This window comes from Vidua macroura, chromosome 3, assembly GCF_024509145.1.
Source record: "Vidua macroura isolate BioBank_ID:100142 chromosome 3, ASM2450914v1, whole genome shotgun sequence".
Lineage (NCBI taxonomy): Eukaryota > Metazoa > Chordata > Aves > Passeriformes > Viduidae > Vidua > Vidua macroura.
Window position 1 is genome coordinate 80,232,202 of NC_071573.1, and position 22,867 is coordinate 80,255,068.

A 22,867-nucleotide genomic window follows, 5' to 3' on the forward strand; every position below is an offset into this window, starting at 1 on the left:
TAGAAAACAATGACATCAATCGTATTTCAGCTCCAAATAACCCTTTGTTTTGTGAATGATTGTTACCATTACCAACCTGCACTGGGCTGTTGGCATATTTGCAGTGAGTGATAGCTGCCTTCAGCAGCCGGCAGGCTAGTGCCACCACATTGCACAAGAAGCAAGGGCTTTGATCAAGTATCAAAACCAGGGGTTCCAGGCTTTTATTCTTTGTTGTGTACTGACTTGAATAATGGTTTTAATTATTTGAAGAGTGATTCATGGCAGGGGAATGTGCCTGGCTCTCGGCGGCCACGGGATGGAGGTGGCCGGCTCGCTGTGCCGCCTGTGGCCGCAGGGCAGACACGCGCAGCCGCTCCCGAGTCTCTGCCCAGACTGCTGCGGGTGGCGGTGATCGCTGCGGCGTGGGCAGCGCAGCAGAGGCACAGGGCACGAGGAAACTGAGGCACAGGAATAAGGGAGGGACACTTGTCTGAGTCTCCAAAGATTTAATCCCGAAGTGGGGGCAGACCAAGTGAACCAAATCCGAATCTGAAGGGGCTACTTTTATAGGGATGGGGGAACACGGGGAGGACACAGCCTTTGCCCAATAGGAGGGCATCAGGGGAGGGGTGCAGGGTAAGGGCTCCCCAACAGAAGCCAACACGGGGAGGGAGCAATCCTTACAATCCAATTCTGCTTCGAGGAAAGGATGAAAGACAGGGAACACTCCAGAGCCAAAGGAGTGTGCTGTCTATGACAGACAGGGGTGAGACAAGGGAACGAGGGAGGCATACAGGTGGATTGACATGTGGATTGACATTTTGGTGGGGAAAACTGTGGTGAACAACTTAGGACTGAACCATTAGGGAAGCCAAATGGGGTACATAGAATGAACCATTGCAAACTTATAACAAGGAATATTTAAAACCTACTAAAGAAGAACCAACTGTAAAATAACAGACTACCACAGGGGAACACAGCTCCATTATCAGTGCAGTCTCAAGCAGTTACTGAGCCTGTGATAATGTGGATCACCAGAAGTCTTCCAGCTCTCTGGAGGCTCCTGATGGTGTGCAGAGGTTCATGTGCTCGACTTACTTGTCACATATAGGAGTTTTGTAAGTTTAACTTTGACATGAAGTGGTATTAAGTCAAATAAAGGTGTCAAACATTTAATTTCTCTTATGAACTAGCACTAAAGAAAGGTGGTACAGAAGGTGCCTCTAACATATTTAGAAGCACTTAAAGGAAGTCATTCTTCTGCTGCTGTTCTGCAATGGTGTTCTTTTTGGGGCAGTTTCACTCACAGGAGTAAAGGTAGATGTTATCTTTATTGGTTCTTTCAATGCTCAGTGCCTCTTAAATGCTGGGTGTGCTTTTGGATGCCTGATTTTGATCATGTTTTAGACATAAATTTGATAGTAAAAATCAAAACATTTGACTTAATCTGAACAGAGCAAAAGACAGTCTCTACCTTCAAACTCCTGAAGAGAATGTTCTAACTAATATTTGAGGGGGCACAGTGAGGGGTGTCATGACAATAGTGAGTGGGAAAATATTATTTCTGAGAACATACAAATAAATTGGTGAAAAAGAAGAAAGAGGTTATCTCATTAACCTCTCTGCTAGTGTAGTCCTTCCATAATATCTGTTAAAATAGCTGTTCCAGGAGATGCTTGCCTGCCAAAAGCACCGTGTTTCCATGGAGCATGCAACACGGTGAGGGTCTGTGCTGCTGCCATTGAGGGTGAGGAACGGATTCCAGGTGACCATAATGCCTTTTCAATCCAGGTCTAAAGCCTACAGTTAGCCCAAGACAACAGTTAATTGAGACCTTGCTGTGCTTAAAGGCCCAGATCCTCCACAGCAGTCAGTGCCAGATTAGCAAGGCAAAAATTACTTTATAGATCTTTAGGCTGCTGTAAAGCTATTATAAATTAATCTTGGCTACTTGTGACCCTGAAGAGTACATCTGGCAGCAAGAGAGGAATGTGGTATTGATACTGCACCCTCCAGCTGAAGAAGAGAAGGTGGCATGCAGCCACTATTCCTGCTTTGAATTACCCAGTGTTTCCCCTGAGGAAAGACCATCAGGAGAGCAAGACTGCTGGGTCTCTGGCTCTTTTGCACTGTTGAAGTGGCAAAAAGCAGCTGAGACCTGAGAACTGAAACTGCACAGCTTATTTCGTTTAACAGGCTAATACATTTTCTTCCTGTTTCTGAGCTATATGGAAAATTGCAAAACTTTTGATTTGCTCTAATTGCACAATATGTGAAATTATAACTAAGCACTCTTCTTACATTAATTGCCCACAGCTTTCTGAAGGCACTTAATGACATGGGATAATGACACAGGAGATGTGCATCTCTCATAAAACAGTTAATCTTTAATAAGTTTATTTCTTGCAATCATTCTATAATTATTTTACATTAACTATATTTAAATTTAGTAGCATAAATCACAAAATACTAAATTATTATTTAAAACAATATTTTAAAAGTCTAAACTGTGTAAGTTAATCCTACAGAAATATGTCTTCAATAATCAACTGGTATTTTTGAAAAAATGCAATTAGAATCTTATTAAATCTAAATTAAAAGCTTACATGCAAAACAATTTAAAAATAGATATTGAAACTTAAGAATTCACACTCTTTAGTATTTGCTCCTATTACAATGCAGACTTAAGAATTTAATAATTTTTTCCAGGTGGACAAAACCAAAAAGGGTTTCAATTTGTAGCAAGTTTCAGATTTTAAAGTAAACAGGCTATTTAAATGGAAGGACATGGTTTGCCGTGTTGTACCCATATGGGAACATTTAATATTAAACACATCATAAAAATAAGGGAGATTAACATTTTTAAGCAGCTTTGTGCCATTTGAAGGGAGGTTTTATTTTTATTTTTATTTCAGGCACTGAGCTTGGTTTTTCCAACATGTGAATTCTGAGTCAAGGATAGACACAGTGAAGCAAGAGAGGATGCAGTGGGCAGGTGTTCCTTTTCACATGGTGAATCAAAGTTAAAAAATCTGCAGAGAACACAGGCTGTGAGGGCATAAAGCATAACAAATGTGCTCAGTCTCTGGAGTGGTGCTAAGCTCAATACAACTGGTTAAGCCTAAAGCCATGGTTTGCTCTCCTTGCTTCTGTACAAGGCTCAAAGTCCCAGCTCTTCGTTATTAGGAAGCCAAATTTTTGGTAAATACTTCCACACTGGGCTATTATGAGGTACTTCTCTTACCATGCCACATAATATGTTTATGCATTGAAATCTGTGCTTGGTATTTCTTGTGTGATATCCACAGGGCAAAAGCAGAATTAGACATAGAAGCAGAGGGATCCCTGCAGAGACAGCAGCAATGGTAGAGTGTGAATTCTTTCTGGTATTGCATAGAGATGTGTAATATATAATCTGTAGTTGGAGGCTGTACTTTTGAGCTCAGATATTCAATAGCTGGTAGCTTCACATACTGAGAGCTATCAGGATAGCATAATAGCTATATGACAGTCATGGTTTTACTGACTTTCAGTCACTGTTAAATATTTTTCAGGCTTTTTTTCCATCTTTACTATATAGTTAATGAGCACAGAAGTCGATCAAATGTCCATTGTTCTCAAAGGATTGTCTTTGGGAACTCAAGGCATGCTTGCTTGCTTTTTTTTTTGTGGAAGGAAGATAATTAATTTATTGGAAGAAAATCAGGCACATTGGAGCTGAGTATACTTACAGTGTTTCCAACAGTTTGTGGTGGATTTTCTGAAACATAAATTTTCTTCTCAGCTGCAGGATAGGGTCGGTGACTCCTGATGAAAATAGTGCAGTGACTAGAGCATGGTTTTCTTTCTCTAGAAGGTTGTAATAACAAGGTAGTATCATCATCTCTGTGGCTTGTCTGTCTCACTTGATGTCTGAGGAAAGGGATGGTCTTGGGGCAATAAAAGGGAGGCATTATGAACAAACGCAATGTGTGTTGTTTGATCTTTCACATCCATCATGTAATAGCACATCCTCTGCACCTCTCTATGTTATCCCGTGTGCAAAGGCCTGTACATTTATGTAAATAATTAGATGTCAATCATCTCAGGGAGTTGTTTTTCAGTTTAGTAGCAGAAGAAATGCTGATCTACCAAAGCATATGGGAAGGAGCAAGTAGAAATGCCTAGGAAGAGCAGGGTCTCCATGATGTGGGAATTCACAGTCCTGCTGGGAAAGGGTCTATGCCAGCTAAGAGTGGATGTCTGGTGGATGTATAGACTGTGCTCTGTGAAAAAGGCCTCTCAGCATTTTGAAATACTGCCATACCCACACGAGTTTCCATGCAGAGCTGCACTGGAAAGACGATCTGAAGGTCTGAACCAAAGAGCTCCTCCTTTGCTGGGGGAACACTTGCTTTCCTTTCTGGTCCCATTGAAGTGTTCTGTAGAAGCTGCTGATGTGAGTTAAGTATTTATTAGCTTAGAAAAGACTCATGTAACATAGTCCCTCGTGCTTTCATTGCCTTTTTGAACTGTTACAATGGATGGGCTTGATACTCAAATCCTTCTTTTGTCTGAAGGAACACTTCCATTCTGCATTACAGAGACTTACTTTCTAAGAAAGGATTTGTAAAAAGTGGTTTTCAGTATTCTTCCTGGCTTCAGAAGGCTGTTACCATTACTAATCCAGATGTCCCAAGTGAAATATCTGCTTGCCTAGCTGCAGCTGATTAGGTTCAAGCACCTATTTGATCCTCCTTTCCACCTTTCTGAGCCTTTGATATATGCTCCAGATAAAGACTTAAACCCTTTACTGTTGAGCTCCTGCAGAGGTCATGAAAGAGTTGTGCCATCTAAAGTTTTCGTGAGATGACATGAATGCTCAGTTCCTGTTCCTCAGTCTGTGGAAACTCAAAGCTGGAAATATTGGATCGAGTCATCCTTATGGAAGTGCTGTCAGGCAACCTTTGAAGAGTCTGCTTAAGGACCTCCAAATCAAGTTTACTTTCCCTCTTTTCCAGATGTTCATAATCTCAAGTGATTACAAAAGAGTCTGGACAACCACCTTAGTCAGAGATGTCTCCTCTGTTTAATGCTGGGTTAGCAAAGTGCTGCTGCAGAACCTCCTTGCTCCTCAAAATATCAACCTGAGTATGCCTTGTGGTGTTTAGTTCTACTAAATCCCTTTGCCCCTCAGCCCACTCTCCTGAGTGGTGGCAGATATCTTAAAATCTATGACAGGGTGTTTAGGAAGTTTCCAGCTTCCTAGCCGGAAATAACTCTTTTCTGAAAGCGTCCTCTGGCTTTCTCTTTAAAGGATTAGCCACAAAATATGTGTTTTATAAGCAACTCATGCCCAAATACTACAGCCAGGCAAATGGTGGATGGAATTCTGGAATATTTTATGCCAGGAATCCTAGCAAAAATCTCAAATATTTATTCTTAAGAAGACAAGGTTTCTTAAGTTCATTAACTTACATTTTCCTGTGGTATCCTTCTATATGAGCTATGACCCAAAATATTGACCAGAACTGAAAAGAGGTGAAAGAGAGGAAGGTATATATAGTCCATTAACATTATAATACTGAAAGATTTTAATTTTAGTTAAATGGATGAGGCAAATGGATATTACTTACAGGAGACATACAATTCTAAGTGCTGGTTTATAGAAAGAAATTTGTGTTTATATTTTTCTCAGGCTTACTCTTACTTTGGCAAACCTTGATTTGTTCTTAAATGGTTTTTGTATGATGAGTATTTTCTGAATTTCTTAAACTTTTCACATACCTTATGATTACAGCCCGGGTGTACACACAGGAGTGTGTTTTCTTGGGCTGCAGGTCAGGTGTTGTAGTTTTAACACTGTGTTTATAATGCTCCTGTTTGCCCTTTCTCATCATCTTGCTGGTACAGACCACTGGTAAACATGAGCTGCTTTTTCTCTTTTTGTGACCTTCTGATTTGCAGAGTTTTGTTGTTCCTAAACCATAATATGAGAGGGTTGTAAGAGAATTGGATAGTCACTTCATTCTCTCTTCAGTGTCTTACCCAGGTTGGATGGATCAGTATGACAAAGGCTATATTATGTCAGAACTTCTGAATTATTCAGGAATTTTCAAAGGCTTTCCTTTACTGTCTGAATTATTAATCTTGTTCATTTATGTATTTAAAGAATGATGAAATTAAAAGTTGAGTATGAAAGTGGTGGCATTCTTTTAATATTTTTTCCAACTGCAGGTTTGATTCTGCTTCCTGATAGCTCCAAGTGTATATTTGTACCTTATCCTCAGAATTTCCTGTGGTTTGAAATTCTTTTGCTGACATGAAAACAGTTGTGATTTGAAAAACAGATCAGCGTTAAAACTGGTAATACATAAAGCAGTTGAACTTATTAATATGACTCAGAAACAGGATAGAAGTAAAAGGTGTCATTTCCTATGTGTAAATGGAAATCCTATGAAACTGAGGTCTGGGAATCTCTTGTGATTGCATTGACAGACTGTGAAAATAGCAGGACCCACTTATAGAGACTGACTTGAAGGACCTGAAGACAGATCCAGTGTCGTCCCAGCAGCAAACCTATGTGAAGCTGCAAAGAGATGTGGACAGGCTGGAGAGATGGGCCTAAGCCAATTTTATAAGGCTTGACGTGCACAAGGCAAAGTGCTGGGTCCTATGCTTGGGTCACAGCAACCCTATGCAGTGCTACAGGCTTGGAGAAAAGTTCATGCCAGAAAAAGATGAGGGGGTAGTGGTTGGCAGCCAGCTGAACATGACCCAGCAGCATGTCTGGGTGGCCAAGAAGGCCAGTGGCATCCTGGCTTGTACCAGCAATAGTGTGGCCAGCAGGACCAGGGCAGTGATTGTCCCTTTCTGCTTGGCACTGGTGTAAGGCCACACCTGGAATGCTGTGTCCAGTTCTGCGCCCCATCACTACAAGACACTGAGGTGCTGGAGCATGTCCAGGGAACAGCAACAAAGCTGGGAAAGGGTCTGAAGCACAAGTCTTGTGAGAAGTGGCTGAAGGAACTGGGGTTGCTTGGACTGGAGGAAAGGAGATTCCATGTGGCTCACTACACCTACCTGAAAGGAAGCTGGATGTCAGTCTCTTCTTCCAGATAACAAATGACAGGGCAAGAGGAAATGGCTTCAAGCTGCACCAGGGTAGGTTTAGGCTGGATATTAGGAAAAATGTCTTTGCTGAAAGGGTTGTCAAATGTTGGAACAGACTGCCCAGGGAAGTGGTTGAATCACCATCTCTGGAGGTATTTAAAAGATGTGTAGGTGTGACTCTTTGGGACATGGTTTAGTGGTGGACTTGATAATCTTAAGGGTTTTTTTCCAAGATAAAAAATTCTATGATTTTATGGTTCTATGATTTATGTCTAGAATGAAGCATTTCAGCATTTTTAAAGGAAACAGTGAATTGAAATGTAAACTTTTAGCTAAATAAATTTGTTTCAAAATGTATGTCCAAAGAAAAATGTTTTTAAGGGCAATTCAAAGCTTAAAACATATTAAAGGCATAAACATTTCCTAAATTATTAGGAAATCAGATTTTCTGAGAAAAAACCTTTGCACATCTTTTATGTGGGAGCTTACAGAGCAGCAAATATGAAGATTCCCATTGTATTCTCACCTCTGTTGGTGTCAGTCAAGTTCAAATCCATTGAGCTTAAGGGATTTAAACTGATATAGAACTTGTTTGAGTACAGAAACAGCCTTAAAGCTTAGTACTATGACAATCTAAGTGATCCACAATACATTGAAACTGAAAGCAAATCCATGTTTTCAATAGAAAGGCACAAACATTGGAAGGCAAACAGTTACAAATAGGCAATACTAATTAAGTTGTTAAATTTACAGAGGAAATGCAACTAACTGTCTTTCAGGGGGGTTATGTTGTATGGTCTTCATTAGTTGTAATACACACAGTTAAAACTAATAAACAAGCAAAGAAACAAACAAATAATTTATCATTGCCATGACTATTTTTGTGTCATGGTAATCTCCCCCCCCCACACACCCTGTCCCCTCCCCCTCCCCCACCAGTTGTTTATTCCCTCATTGTTGCTGCCTTTTTACCTTCTGCATGATGTTCACAGCTTAATAAAAATTGCCTGCCTGGGTTTATTTCCCTGATGAAGTGCATAAGTACAAGTAACACAAGTTTAGGACAATATTGGTACAAAATATTTAAAATCACATCTTCTCCCCTCAACGTCCACTTTTGTGCCTAAATTTACATGATGTTGTTCTGTTACAGTGACATCTGTTTTTCTGATTACTTGGTGTGGTTCACAAAATTTGTAGCATGGTGTTTGGTCGATACCAGAAGATACACAGCTCAAATCATATAATTCTTCTGTGTTTGGAGGATTCTCATTTTAATATTGAATTCATCTCTCCCACCTTCCTTTTCTTGCTCTCCCTTTCTGTCCACCTTTGTTTCTTACCTGCTCCTTCACCATTTTTTTCTTCTGATGCTTTGTGGGTGTTTATGCAAAATTTAATCTTAGAGTCTCTGTTTTTTTACCTGACCTGGTTTGATATGGTGGACATAAAACTGGAAGATTTACATCTGTAGTTGTAGGTATGTGTCTGAGCTGAATAAAGTTTTTCTTAGTTTTCTTATTGAAAAAATGAGTTGGGTTTTCTTTAAACTGCCTCATGCTTCCCATGGTAAACTTTTGCTGTTGGGCCATGGGGAAAGCTGGTGATTTTGAACCATTGACTATAACAAGAGGGCAGATATCTGTATGTTCCTGTGTTGCCCCCAGCAAGGAAATCTTTCTAGGAAGGGTTTCTCTTAGAGTAGCTTGTTGCAGCCTTGGGAAGGGTGACAAGGGGGGAGAGTCAGTCCTGAGGAGGTCAGCACCGTCTTTATCAAGTTGCCTCTGTGTTGGGATGTGAATATTGTCATACACCACCTTCAGAAGGTCTTTAAACCTCATGTCCTGACGAGGCAAAGGACTTCTGGTAATAATTCTGTTTCCCACCAGAGACCGTGGAGGTACTTTGCTTGTGGTTGGCATTGCTTGAACATTTGAAAAGGGAGATTGTTTATTTGCTGGTGTGGATGGGAATTTCTCATGAAGCCATGGTTTTCTGGTCTCTGTCAAGTCTTCAAAACCATTCTGATTGTTCTGAGAGTCCAAAAGTGGCTGAAAAATGGGCTCACATGGCATACTTTTTCTTGGTGACTTAGGAGGCCCACAGCAGACCAACTCTCTGCCTGCAAACTTGGAAACTAAAGAGAATATAGAACAAATCAGATCAGCTTCTGCTGGAGTGGTATTTGCAAGAAAATAACATGTTATTATCAAATCAGCTTCATCCCACAATAAAATCAGTATTTGTAAAGGCATAAATAAAAGTAAATCTTGACACAGAAAGCAATTTTGCACCGATGATTTCAGGCAGATGGTGATTTGCACGTAGGCAATTGTGAATTTTTTGGTTGGCTGAACAGTCTGAAATAAGCCTCTCTGCATAAAGTTGTCTGGCTTAATTTTATTGAGTACAATGAAATCAAAGAACCATAGAATACTTTGGGTTGGAAGGAACCTTAAAGTTCTTATTCCAATCCCCATTCACCATTGTGTAGATCAGGTTTCTCAGGGCTCCATCCTATGCAGCCTTGAATACTTTTAGGACTGGGGCATCCACAGCTTCTCTGGGCAACAAATGCATGTATGCTTCTGGGGATATTTATCACATCATTTGAAACATAGCACATATCTAGATAGTAGTGAGGGTGCAATAACTGGAGCAGAAATAAATTCAGATATGGAGTTTGATTATCCAGTACTGGGCATCTTCTCTATTTTTGAGACTGTGGAAAATGATCTCATGAATATGAGTACAACCCCTCATTGAGTACAGTGAAGTTGTGACACTTGTACCATGCTCATGTTCATCCTGGAAATGTAATAAATGCTCTTTTTTACTTATAAATGTCTGTTCTTGGAAGTGCCTACACATGGCACAAATAACCTACACATGGACATGGAACATGTGGTCCATATCTGCAGAGTATGCACCGGATCAGGTGTTCATCTGCTAATTACTTCGCCTGATCGAAATTAAATCTATCACCAGATTTGGGCCTGGGAAACAATTGATCAAAATACTCACAATTTCAGAACAAAATGCAAAGATATTTCTATAGCATTTTCAGGAACTGTGTTCCCTTTTTTTCCTCAGACAGATACGCTTTTACCCTTTTGAACTAACATGCTGAGACTTATTTCAGAGCAGTACCTTTTGACAAGTTTTCTTGGTTTTCCAGTGTAATTGTGATCTCATCTTCTTGAACAGCGTTTGCCACTGCTAGGTTTTGTACAGTAGGAAATGCCTTATTGCCATAATTTCTGAGGTTTTCTAGAGTGTCCATTTCAGCCTTCTGGGAAATCCTAGTTTCTGACTCCTTATTCAGCTGTTTATCAGGATTAATACTGTGTTTTTCTGCTTCATGTTCCCTCTGTAAAATGATCAGACACCATTTGATTTGAAGGAAACAAAAAAAGAACCTAAACTTTAAAAGAAATCACACTATAAGGTATAATAGGAAATCTTGTCTTCACACAAGCCTTAGTTACACACATCAATATTTCATCTGAACAGACCCTATGCCAGAGGTTTTTCCTGAACCCCAGCTGTACATGGGCTGGCAGACCCTTCTCTTTACCACGCAGGCTGTAGGGAGAAAGTTTTAATGAAAATCCATTGGATACTAGAATATCATCTTTGGAGAGCCCATGGTGCTTCCTTTGAGGCTTATGACTCACAGAGTCTCCCAAGATTTGTGAGGAAGGTCAGGGCACCACAGAGCTCATGCTGCAAAGCAGAAACATCACAGAATGCTGTGAGCCACTCCCTGACCTGGGAGGAAGATTGTCATGGGCAAGCTGCCGTTTGCTGCGAGGGCAAGTAGTCAGCACAAGACTAGAACAGATCTGGGGAGGTTTTGCAGTGGAAGACCTCCATGGGGCTGTGGTAACAGGACCGTTCATCCCAACAAGAACATGGGCTTCAGGACTCACTCCTTGCAGCAGTGCCACTTCCCTCACTCCTACAAGCATCTTTCATGCACAAGGGATAGGTTCTCATATGGAGGTCCCTTGCCTATCCTATGATCCAAATTTTCAGAGTCCTCATGCACACTGAGTTTCAGTTATCAAAACCTTGTGAAAATGCAAGGGCTGTGAACTATAATGTTAGATTTAAAATTTATTTAATATTTTTTTCACAAGGGGAGCACTATGCAAAGCAAAGAATAGAGGAAAGAAATCCCTTCCTACAGAACCAAGTCCTGTGGTGAGCTGACTGCTCTGTGTGCTGCTTTGTTCATAGAACATCTCCCTTCAGGTCTGGCACCCCTGAAAAAGAAATTTCTGAAATGTAGTTTCTGAAACCAAGACAACCACCCACATGGATATTCCAGTCCAATACCAAGCTTTTTTTGTTGCACTCCATATCATCTATGACAGACCCACTTCATACATGGCTACTACTTCAAGGATTATCTCTAGTGACTTGATTTTTCTACTGCCATCCCCACATAATACAAACTTCTTGCTTCCAGAATTAGAGAGGTAATTAAGTTTATTATTGTGCACTTATATTTTTAATGGTTTTCTTCTAATCTTTGTGTTGCAAAGTGCTCCCCTTATGAAAAACATGTTTTTAATCTAACATGTCATTTTAAAAAGTGGGTGTAATTTGTGGAGAAAAGGCACTTTTGATAGGTTGAATGTATTTCGTGAGTTAGCAAAAATGTTTGGAAAAATTTGAAGGGCCCCAAACCTCAAATCTGTGGGATCACCCCATCCTTCCTATGTACTTGTATTACCCGATCAAAATTAGGGGAATAATTTTAAGAGTATTTATAAAAAGAAACAAAATATGTTTAAGTTGACAACATATTGCTAAAACCACACTAGATCAACTGGGAATTTGAGATGTCATAAGTATTTTAGGCTATGCAATCAAATAGTCTCCCAGGATTTTACACACTGCTAGTTAAGAAAACAAATTTTCATCTTACATTTTGCAAGCTGTCACCTTATATACAGTATATCAGAAAACTTGCCATGACTGGTTTTACTGCCAGACCTCTTAAGAGCTAATTGGTTAAGCACCTGGGCAGGAAGCTTTTTGGCAGAAATGCTATTTTCTGCAAGGACTAGCTATAAAGTTCTGGATGGCAAATTGTAATCATTAAGGCTCCCTCTTCCACAGCAGAACACATAAAATGTAAATACATTGCTTGGAGAAACTACGATGCATAAAAGGACAGGCTGTGTTTTAAGTTTATCCAATGACTTATGGCTCAAATTTGAACATGGAAAGGATCTTATGCTTTTTTAAGGGTAAAGCTTTCAACAGACTTTTCTAATTGCAGTCAGAAAAATGAGAATCACATCTGTTTGCATCTAACACAACTATTATTTGCATGTTCAACAGCTAATTTCTGTATACAAGGAGATGGTGCAAATACAATGACTCATACTGGTTTTTCAAAACCGGTGCAGGGGGTTTGCACATGAAAAGTAATTTCCAAGAACCTTTTTCAGTTTTAGATTAGAATTTCTTCTGAAAATTTTTTCCTCAGGAAATTGTATGTTTCTTGGTATTGTGTGAAAAATCATGGCATATGCTGCTGCCTGGAATGGGTTGAATGTACTGTTTTGTGAATATGCATTTGAATCCCAAATAATGTCTAGGCTGATTGTGTTGGTAGAATATTTTATTGCTTTTTGTTCATAGGCATTATCATGAATGCAATTACTTTTCTGTTTGTGTTGATATTTGATATGTTTTGTTCTTTTTGGACAGAATATTCAGAAGAGCCAGATACCAACTTTTTCTACTAGTCACTTAGAGGAAAAGAGGTTTCTAATATGCTCAAAAATATCACAGTATTTTTTTCACTATAAATTCGCCCTTCTATAGATATTTTCTTCCTGTAAATATCTCTTTTCATAGGCAGACAGAAATATGCAATAATCTTTATGGTCCTAGAAAGAAATAGTGTAAATAAATGGCAACTAGTTTTCAGGTTGCTTCATTTTACCTGTGGCTCTTAATTGTTACTTGTCTGTTTCCATAATTTAGATTTGATCTATATGCAAATTCTAATTTTTTGCTTTAAATTTATACACACAAGCTGTCTTGTTGAGCTCAGTGAAACTATCCATATCCTTAAAGTTAAAGCAGATGCATACATTTGCAAGATCTGGAGAGCTGAAAGGAAATAATGTGATTTAAAGACGGATCACACACTGCTAGTAATAAATAGCAAATAGTTGGCTTTATACAGAATATAGAGAACATCTATCTGTGCATTTAGAAATATCCTTGGCATAATTTATAACACAAATATCAAGTGCTCATGCTGTTGTAATTAAGCTCTAGTAACATCAGGATCTCAAGAAGAAGATGAATAAAAGTGGGAAATTTCCCGCTTGCATTCAGTTAACAATTTACTCTTCTTCCTCAGTTTCAGCTCTCTGTGGCTGGGTGGTCAAAGAAGTGCATTGCAGCCTGCCAAAGAGGTGGTTGAATTTGGTCTCTTTTAGATCAAAGCAGAGAATCCTCCCCACAAGATAATCCCGTTCCAGCTGCCTCTTTCGAGAGCTGTGCCAGCGCAGCATGGGCCAGTCTCCAGGGAAGCTGGGGGCTGCTCTTGGCTCTGCCTCTGCCCAAAAACGTCATGCCACCCGTGTAGGGCTCCGCCCTGGCATCCAAGAGATGCATTCTTTCTTTTCCCTATATACTTTGCATATGCTTAGGGCTAAGTTTTGCCATTGTGCAAGTATGTGCATAAAGTAGCTTTAGCTGAAGAACAGGCCAGAGGATACTGGAAAAATATGAGCATTGATTGAGTAAGAATGCCCAGCTTGATTTCTTAGCCAGCCTTCCTCTCTTTCTTCCCGGTTTTTGCACAAATTCCAGCCTTGCTGGGAAATACGAATATTATTGAATGTTGGAGAAACTGGTATAAAGTGGTAGCACTGATAGCCATGATTTAAAAGAGCTCCTGGGGAGCACAGGTTTGCAGATTGCACAGGTTAATTATCCAAAAGGCTTGAATAAGAAACAATCAAGAGATCATTATTATCTGCAAAAAGTTGCAGAGCCTAACAACTTGAAAGGGAGAAATATTAATTTTCATAATAGAGAAGAATGTAAGAGGGAATAGAGGACAAAAATAAGAAAAAAGTTATGTAGAGTGATTATCTAGGGAAAAAAACAGTGAGTTTACCAAAGTCTTAGATAACAGAATGATCTCTAAACTGTGCTAGTAACAGGCTTTGTGTTCATGACTTTTAAGGTAGCATTTACAAAATTTGTGCTGATGGAAAAAGGGAAAGAAACTTTTAACAGCATGAAAAGATGGTATAAATTGGTCTGTTCTAATTTCCTAATTTGTATGTCTTGGTCCAACAGATATTGGAAGGTATTATTTGTGGTAGAATCCACTCTGCCAAATTTAGACATTTATCTTGTGCCTGTATTTCAAGTTCTCAGCAAAGATGTCTGACTAAAAGTGAGTCATTTCCCTGTGCAACCATCAAAGGGAGATTTTGTCTGCAAATTTAAGAACTCCCCACACTGAGCATGTAAAAATTTGCAGACCGGCATGGCTTTGTGGTGCAGAAGAAAGCTCTGCACACCTGGGAGTTACGGGGAAGGGGTAGAAATGGGGAGCTGTGCTATGACACAATTTAATAGACCCCAGGGTGCATATCCAGTTTACAAGCTTAGATGTGCCCCTGCTGAGTTTAGTCCAGCAAGAGAAGTGCAAAGTCCTGCTCCTGGGGAAGAGCAACCCCAGGCACCAGTGTACTCTGGGGCCACCAGGCTGGAAAGCAGCTGGAGGTCCTGGTCACCACAAAGTTGGCCATGAGTCAGCAACGTGGCCCTGCTGCAGAGAAGGCTGATGGTATCCTGGGCTGCAATAGGAGTGGCCAGTGCTGCCAGCAGGTCAAGGGAGGTGATGCTGCCCCTCTGCTCAGCAGTGGTGAGGCCACACCTGGAGTGCTGCATCTGGTTCTGTGCTCCTCAGTAGCAGAGACATGGACATACTGGAGAGAGTTCTGGGCCACAGAGATGATTGAGAGACTGACTGAAGCACACACAAGAGTTTCCCTCTGAAAGTCATTATTGTTTTGAGCTGGAAGCTGGTCAGATTATTTTGCATCAACACTGGTTTGGTTTCAAACCTTTAACTGGAAAAATGTCAAGAGAAGAGAAGAGAAGAGAAGAGAAGAGAAGAGAAGAGAAGAGAAGAGAAGAGAAGAGAAGAGAAGAGAAGAGAAGAGAAGAGAAGAGAAGAGAAGAGAAGAGAAGAGAAGAGAAGAGAAGAGAAGAGAAGAGAAGAGAAGAGAAGAGAAGAGAAGAGAAGAGAAGAGAAGAGAAGAGAAGAGAAGAGAAGAGAAGAGAAAAAAGAGAAAGAGAAGATGTCACTCACTTCTTCATTAAACTTCCCCTCTTTTCCTCCTTGCTCTACCAAAAGTTTCATTCTGCCTGGGAAATGTATTTACTAGGACTTCAAAACAATATTTTTTAGTGTTATTAACTTACAATCAGAGCTAATTTAAGGGTCCATGCTTGAATTCAGTTTGAGCCTCTACCTTAAGAGGGCATTTTGGATGTCAGGAGTGGCAGGAAGTATCACAGACCCTTAATCAGCTTGCAACTTTATGTCCATGATCATTTCCCTCTTCCACCAGGGTAAGATGCTGAAAGAGGTCATACTGGACATGAAACACTGCCACTTGCCTGGAAGGCTAGAGCTCTGCTGGCTGTAAATCAGCTTGATATCCAGAGGTATTAGAAAGCTGGTCAATAGCCTTCACAATGTGGGTCTTTTTGAGTGACTTATGAGTTAGCAGATCCTACTTAAAATCGTAATATGAAAAAATTCACATATGTGAAGAAAAGCCTCCTCTCCCTGAGCATGCACACACACACTCTCCAACTCATATTTTTGAGTTATGGCTCTGTCTGCAGACACTGCACAGACTGTTGCGACCTTGGGGCTGTGTGCTGGCATGGAGATCTGGATCTGCTCAAGCTCATCTGAATAATTTCTAGAGGAGTCAACTGGACCTTCTCAAAATACAGCTTCTCCAGGGTGAAGGCTTTGAATGGGAGGCTAATCGCTAATGTGTGTGTTTTTGTAGCTGAAACTTTTCCCATTGCACTTGTGTGTTAGAAGCTAGAATTTGGCTTCCTGTCTGCCTAGTTTCTGCCTGAAGCAAAATTTTTATGGCTGAGCTGTGAACCCCTTAGTGGAGACGGTTGTAAAAGAAAAGCTTACAGCCTTTTTGACTAATTGTGGCCTTACCAATGATTACCATAATTTTTTTGAATTTATTTTTAAAATGTTTATCCCCTCTGATCTCACTCCATGCTCCTGAGTGAGCTGGAGCTGAAGTGTGAGAATAAGGTAGAGGGGTAAAAAATATGAAAAAAAAAAAAGCTGGGAAAAGATTTTACAACTTTCACAGCTTCCCACTCACCTCCCCAGACTTTGGATTAAACCCTCACAGACCAGTCAGAAAGGAAAGGGATGGAGAGGTCACTGAGATGCTAATGCTCCTTTTCCCAATGGAAAAGTAATCTTATATGTAAAACAAAATAAGTCTCAATCCCATTACGACCAGCAGCTCATTTAAAAAATTCATTAGTCATAAAAAAGATGTATTTATCTCTGGGAATAAAAAAATCTCATAAATTAATCACCTCTGAGAATGCCAGAATGTAGGTTTCTTGAGACTGCACTTGGATCTGCAATTTCATAGCTATTTTTTGATGCATTTTTCCCCGTTCCTTGGATAACAACCTTTTTCATGTGTGCTACATAGCTGCTGCATTGTTCCTTATAAAAATCCAGGGAGCACTTTATGCTTCTTATGTCAGTAATATCTTACCTGGGCTCTTTTGCAGTCTTTCTGGTACCTGAGCAGTTTCTTCAGCAATAAGCAATAAGAAGACATGGCAGGAGAGGGTCTGTTATTTATTAAACTGTTGACAACTTCTGAAAGACTGAACTCCATAACGTCTGTCATGTAGTTTAAAACTACAGGATTCAATCCACTGGGGCAAAATCTAAAATATTAGGAAAAAGTATTTTAATACAAATGATGTGACCAGGTACAATATCAGAATTTACAGTAAGTAGACAGTACACTTCTTGTGGTGCAGCTGGAGTTGGCTAAGCTGCTTTTACAGGCAAATTATGGTGCACAGTTGTGCAATAATCTTCTTGTCTGGCTATGCTAACTTCACTGCTGGGCTGAGGCTCTGTTACTGCATCATTAAACATCCTATTGTTGATATAATTGATTACTGTGAAAGGACACCTACCAGGATTAAACCTGAAAATCAAAATATGGAAAACAGCATTTTCTCATTTTAATCAAGTGTGTGTATTTCAGTTCTCAGTACAGTAGCCTCAAATGGATTAAAAGGGAGATAGTGTGTGTGCATGTATGTAAGAAGACAGAAAAGCAGCAAGGGCAGGAAAACTTAGGAGGACAAAAGAGAATGAAAGAAAGTACAGTAGGATTCTAATTTTTATTTAAATCGGATTGTGAAATAAACCATGTTTTGTTATAAGGATAATTGTTTTACTCATGGGCTGCTGTGAGTAGCAAAGTCTAACAAAGGCATTATAGAAATCATCCTTAGATTATAAGACTCCTGAGACATTTTTTCAAACTTCAGAATGAATGAGAACAGACAGGTGAGGGAAGGAAGGAGGGCAAAGGCGGGAGCAGTGGGCAATTCTCACAGAAACTGCACACAGATTTCTAACAGTTCTGGCTGTGACTGGCAGTGGATCACCATGGTAGGAAAACCTGCTAAGTGTCCTCTAGACACCAATGCAGATGGTGCAGATTACACAGGCCAAATTTTTCTCTTTTTCAATTAGTTTGAAATACTGACCTTTACAGAACAGTTTGGGAATAAAAGATGTGACCCATTACTAGCTACCTTCAGCTGTGAGTATGATGTAAAAGGTCCATCACCGAATTTAGGCATTTAAAGACATGAAAAGTATGCTTTGCAGCTTCCCCATATGAAAGATGAATAACATCTTGAAAGTTGGCAACATTTGTGTGAAGTGTTACATTGCACATATCCTCAAACTTTTATAATAATCTTAAACCATAAAGTTTTGCTTTAAGAAAAAATGGAGACTAGTTAAAACCAGTTACAAAGATGGACGAGAATAAAAATTATTGGAATAACAAGAACTTTGGTGCAATATAAAAATATTTACTCAGGTGGACATGTGAGACTAGTTTTGTAGGAAAGGATTAGAAGCACACTGAAATTAGTAGCAGCTGTGAAGCATGTCAAGAACAAAATTATTAATACAATGGATATAAACATTTCTATAAGGATGTTTCCCCTTAAATAAAATTTACCCATAATTAGAAGTGTTGATGTGGTGTTTTCTGAAGTAAAACTGTCATTTTGGAGCAGCACATAGTAGATAACAAAAATCTTCTAAAACAAACAAACAAAAGAATCCTAAAAACACTTCCCTCCCAAATCTCTAATCCTGAAATCCCAAGGTAGAAGACTGATGTCACAAGTGTTACCTGTTCTCACAGGCAGCAGCGTTCAGTATTTTCCTGGTGAAACCTTCATTCAACCATTTGTCTTGTCTTGCTTCTATGACTCCAGGCCTCTTAGCAGGGTCGGGCTCAAGTAGAGACTGCATGAAGTGTACAGCTCCTGTGCAGTATTCCAAGAAAATGACTTGTTTGCCAGTAATATTTCAATATATGACCACTGCATGTTTTTTCTGTTTCAGAAACGGGGCACTTGCCCTGCTTCTCACATTGTAAGAGCTTCAGGCAGAATTCAGTCTCTAGGGCTTTTCTTTGAGTCTGCTGCAACCCTGTAGGGTGACCTTTTTCCCCCAAGAACAAGGTGGGCATCACTGGCCAAACCATGCTGGGATGCCTGCAAGGGACCTTTGGATGCTGCTGTAGATACAGTACTGGAATTCAGTTCCTAATTTTCTTGATTTACCCCAGTGAATTCAGCCAATGACATCAGCAGTAATCTCAGCATTGTGCTCACTCAGCATTTGATCAGGCCTCTGAGAAGGGGCATTTCTGTGCCAGCTGACTACACAGCTGTCTCCTTTGGGTGAGTTATGTTCCTCACCCAAAGGAGACAATTGCATGCATAAAACTCTCTGTAATGAGGGATGGAGACGGACTCCTATGCTCACATGATATGTTGTCCTTTGGCTCTTGGAGCTGGAACAGAGAGCTCAAACATTCCTGTATGTCAATCACTCAGCTCTAACATTGCATAAAGTACCTATTTTTTTTTTTTTTTAATTTTATTTTTAGGGTTTTTTTTTTCTTCTTGGGAAAACTACTGAATTCTTCCATATTCCTTGGGGAAGTGTAGAAGTTTTGAAATGAACAAATGGCAAGTGAACATTAAACTGGGAACATACTGCTCCTTTCACTTGTAATCTCCTTCAGAAGAATTTAGATCTAAAGTATGCAAAGCCAGTTTATTACCACTCTCTCACTGAATTCCCAGTGGTCAAGAGAACAATGGAGTTATCCACAATCTTCCACTAACTGTGTGGGCTTTGTAGAAAAGCAGAGATAATGCACTTATTAGTAGAAGCTATAACAATAACATAAATAAGAAAAATAAGAAATAAAATAACTGTAGCTATGGAGGGATTCTACAGAAATGAAGCTGCTATCTGGCAACTGATCTCCAAAGAAAGAGAAATGAGAGACTAATGCACAGACATTCCTGACAGCAATGGTAGATATCCTTATTCCATTTACGAAGGGAGAGAAAGAAATCGAATCACCACATTATCTTAATTCTCCAGACCAGATCCAGCTAGCTTGGTCTGGAACTGTCTGCTGCTTCCCAGTGCTTGGCAGCAGGCAGCTGCTGAAGCTAATCCTGGTTCCTAGGATCATTCTTGCCTAACATCACAGCCACAGTGCTCAAAACCATGGGGAGATCTGAACTCTTGCTGGTAGATAGCTGGGCAAAACATGTCTCATCCTGCTCTTCTTTCCCACTTGGTCAGTGAAGATAACAGCTGTGAGAAGGGGCCTAAGCCTGTGATGGTCAAAGAGAGGATGCTGCTCCAGGTGGAGAGAAAGTAGGGATTAAAGCCAGAGGTGTATAAGAATCATTGTAAAGCAGCAGAATTTTGAACTTTGGGGGAGTAAAGCTTGTACTGCTGACTGAGAGTGAATTCACACCAATGTGAATTCTGGGGTGTAGAGCCATGGATTACAATTCAGGCTAGAATTTTTGAGATCTTTCTCAGTTGTCCCAAAAATACTTCATTGCCTGTACCTCATTAAAGATTGTCAGTAGAATTAATTGAAAAATACTACATTTTGGTTCTTTCTCATGAAAAATATGAACAGACTCTTCACAAAAATAGCCCTCCCATGTCTTTAATAATCTCAGTGTTGTAGGGTCTGTCAGTAGCCAAAAGATAAGGTCTCCAGGAAAAAATATCTAAGGTTTAGATAACTTATTTATGAGAAAAACAGGAAAGAATGCCTGGCTGTGACGCACAGCATGGGACATACTAAACATGGCAGTGTTCTCATTCATTCTCATTTATTACAGATCTGCTCCACTTATGTAAAAGCAATGTAGATTTTATTCCTCCTGTAAATAAGAACCAAGAATAATGGTCTTTTCAAAAGATAACAATGCTATTTTTCTTGTAGCCTGAGATAAAGTGATATTGCCACATCCTCAAAAAAGTTATTTCTAAATGCAAACAAAGCAACTGGGAAAGGTACATCTTAATTTTCAGAAGGCTGCGTTATGGCTAAATTCACATAATTACATGGCTTAAAACTTTTCTGCATCTGTATTTTTAATAAAAACTGAAGTGCTTTACCAGGGGATATATCTGATGGAATAGGGCTGATTTCTCCAATTAACATCTTTTGATGTAGTTGCTTGATATTAAAAGGTTCCACCGTGAAGGGTAATGTGCCAGTTAACATAGCAAACATGCTCACACCTCTGTCAAAAGACAAGACAAACATCAGAGTTCCGTATAATGCTAATAAACACTTATTTTAAAATCTCACAAAGCTATGAGTCAGTTTTCAGAGAGTTGCCTTCAGCATCACAAATGAGGTTACAAATTACCTCTAAGCAGAAATTTGTACTGACTACACATCTTATGCCTTTTTTTTTCTTTGTGTAAATTCCATTTATCTAGAAAAGAATGTTGTGGGAAGTGTGCATAAAATAGAGTGTACAGTGAGTGATGGGAAAGCCTGCAGTGTTGAAAGTGGAGACCTGCTGTTTATTTTAAAAATAAGCTAATTGGAGTGACAGTGTAATGTACCCAGCCCATCAGAATAAAGCATTTTGGTTTGGAGGCTGAGTGACAACACGGAACTGGGACTGATGCAATAGATCTTGTTCCAAATAGTAATTCAGTTCTCTTGCTTTGCTCAGATTGCTAAATTAGGTGTGACTTATGCCTAGAAGGCTTTCGTTTGCTAACAGCTTGCTGTTGGCTAAAGACTTAAATCTTTAACTCTTGCAAAAGACTAACAGTCTGCTAGCAGCAATCAGCAAGCTTTGTGAAGGTTTGCCATTCAGTCTGGAAAAGTACCAACATTTGGAAAACTTGCTTAGCTGTACTGAGTTTGTGAATAGGGAGGCTTCCTTGAACACTCTCCATGGTACTTCCTTGCTCCAGCTGAACTGCACCACCACAACAGAACTGTTCTTCACCATGGAGTGAATCACTGAACCATAGAATGGCTTGGCTCAGAAGGAATCTTAAAGATCATGCAGCTCCAATACCTCTGCTGAGTGATATTGAGTGATACCTTTCTCCAGACCCGGTTGCTCAGACCTCCCTCCAACTGTCCTTCACTATTTCTCTACTGAGCTCAGCAGAGATAATAATTTAAGGAATTATAAAGGGCCTCACTAAGGTATGGGTGAAAGTCTCATAGCTCTGTTGCTCTGTTATAGCCATATCTTTAGCTTGTGTATCCCTGAGACTCAATTTTTCTGTATAGATTTCTTTTTTTAGGCAAAATACACCTTGGACAGAAAATGCCCATTTGTCAGTCCAGGGCTTTCAAGGAGTCTGATTTTGACAGAAGTTACTCAGCTATCAGCTGAAACTGCCTGCCAGGACAGGAGGGCAGGGGGGTCATTAGAGACAATTGATATGTATAATTCTTTCTCTGACTTTCAAGAGCAGGTTCCTACATGCAGATACCCTACCTTCTGCTGGTTTCTCATGGCACAGGGTCTCTCTAGAATAGCATGTGTATTGATCATTCATTTTTTTCTCCAGTGTTTTGCAATGGAGGCACATTTCAAGATACTCTGTTTTTTTTTTTTTTTTGGCAACCCTTTCCTGATATATCTCTGCTTTTGCCTTTAATGCCCCAAAATTGAATGCCACCAACCCATTTATATCAGTCTTATCTAAACCAATTCATGCTGTGAGTGTTTCAATAAGTACATTTTTAGATCTACTTACATGGACCAGACATCTACCTTTGGACCATATTTCTTACGAGCAAGGAGTTCTGGGGCAGCATAAGCTGGACTTCCACACTGGGTATGTAACAGCTCCTGGGAGAGACCCTCAAACCTTGCAGTATTGCTCAGTCCAAAATCTGATGGTAACAAAGCCAAAGGCAAATAAGTTTTAGTCTCTTTTCAAATTACTATAACTTTACCAATTCTCCCAAAATAGGAGAAAGACAAAACCAGCAGCTAGTTGTAGCATCTAATGATGTCTCAGCTATGGATGACAATTTGTGTTTGAATAAACATGCCATGAATTAGCAGGGGCCTTAGAGTGAAGTTATCCAGCCATGGACCT

At 39.8% G+C, this 22,867-nt stretch overlaps 1 protein-coding gene across 1 annotated transcript in view; it reads right to left on the reverse strand.

Moving 5' to 3' along the window:
• Positions 1 to 238: 238 nt before the first annotated feature.
• The window catches only part of LOC128804956 (hormonally up-regulated neu tumor-associated kinase homolog A-like), a 34,545-nt gene continuing 11,916 nt past the window's right edge, over positions 239 to 22,867 (reverse strand). Inside the window, exons 6-9 of the mRNA XM_053973302.1 lie at positions 22,520 to 22,658; positions 20,900 to 21,027; positions 18,585 to 18,720; positions 239 to 440 (exon numbers count right to left, since the gene is read on the reverse strand). Coding sequence (XP_053829277.1) covers positions 239 to 440; positions 18,585 to 18,720; positions 20,900 to 21,027; positions 22,520 to 22,658 — 605 coding nt within the window. The remainder of the gene's footprint in view (positions 441 to 18,584; positions 18,721 to 20,899; positions 21,028 to 22,519; positions 22,659 to 22,867) is intronic.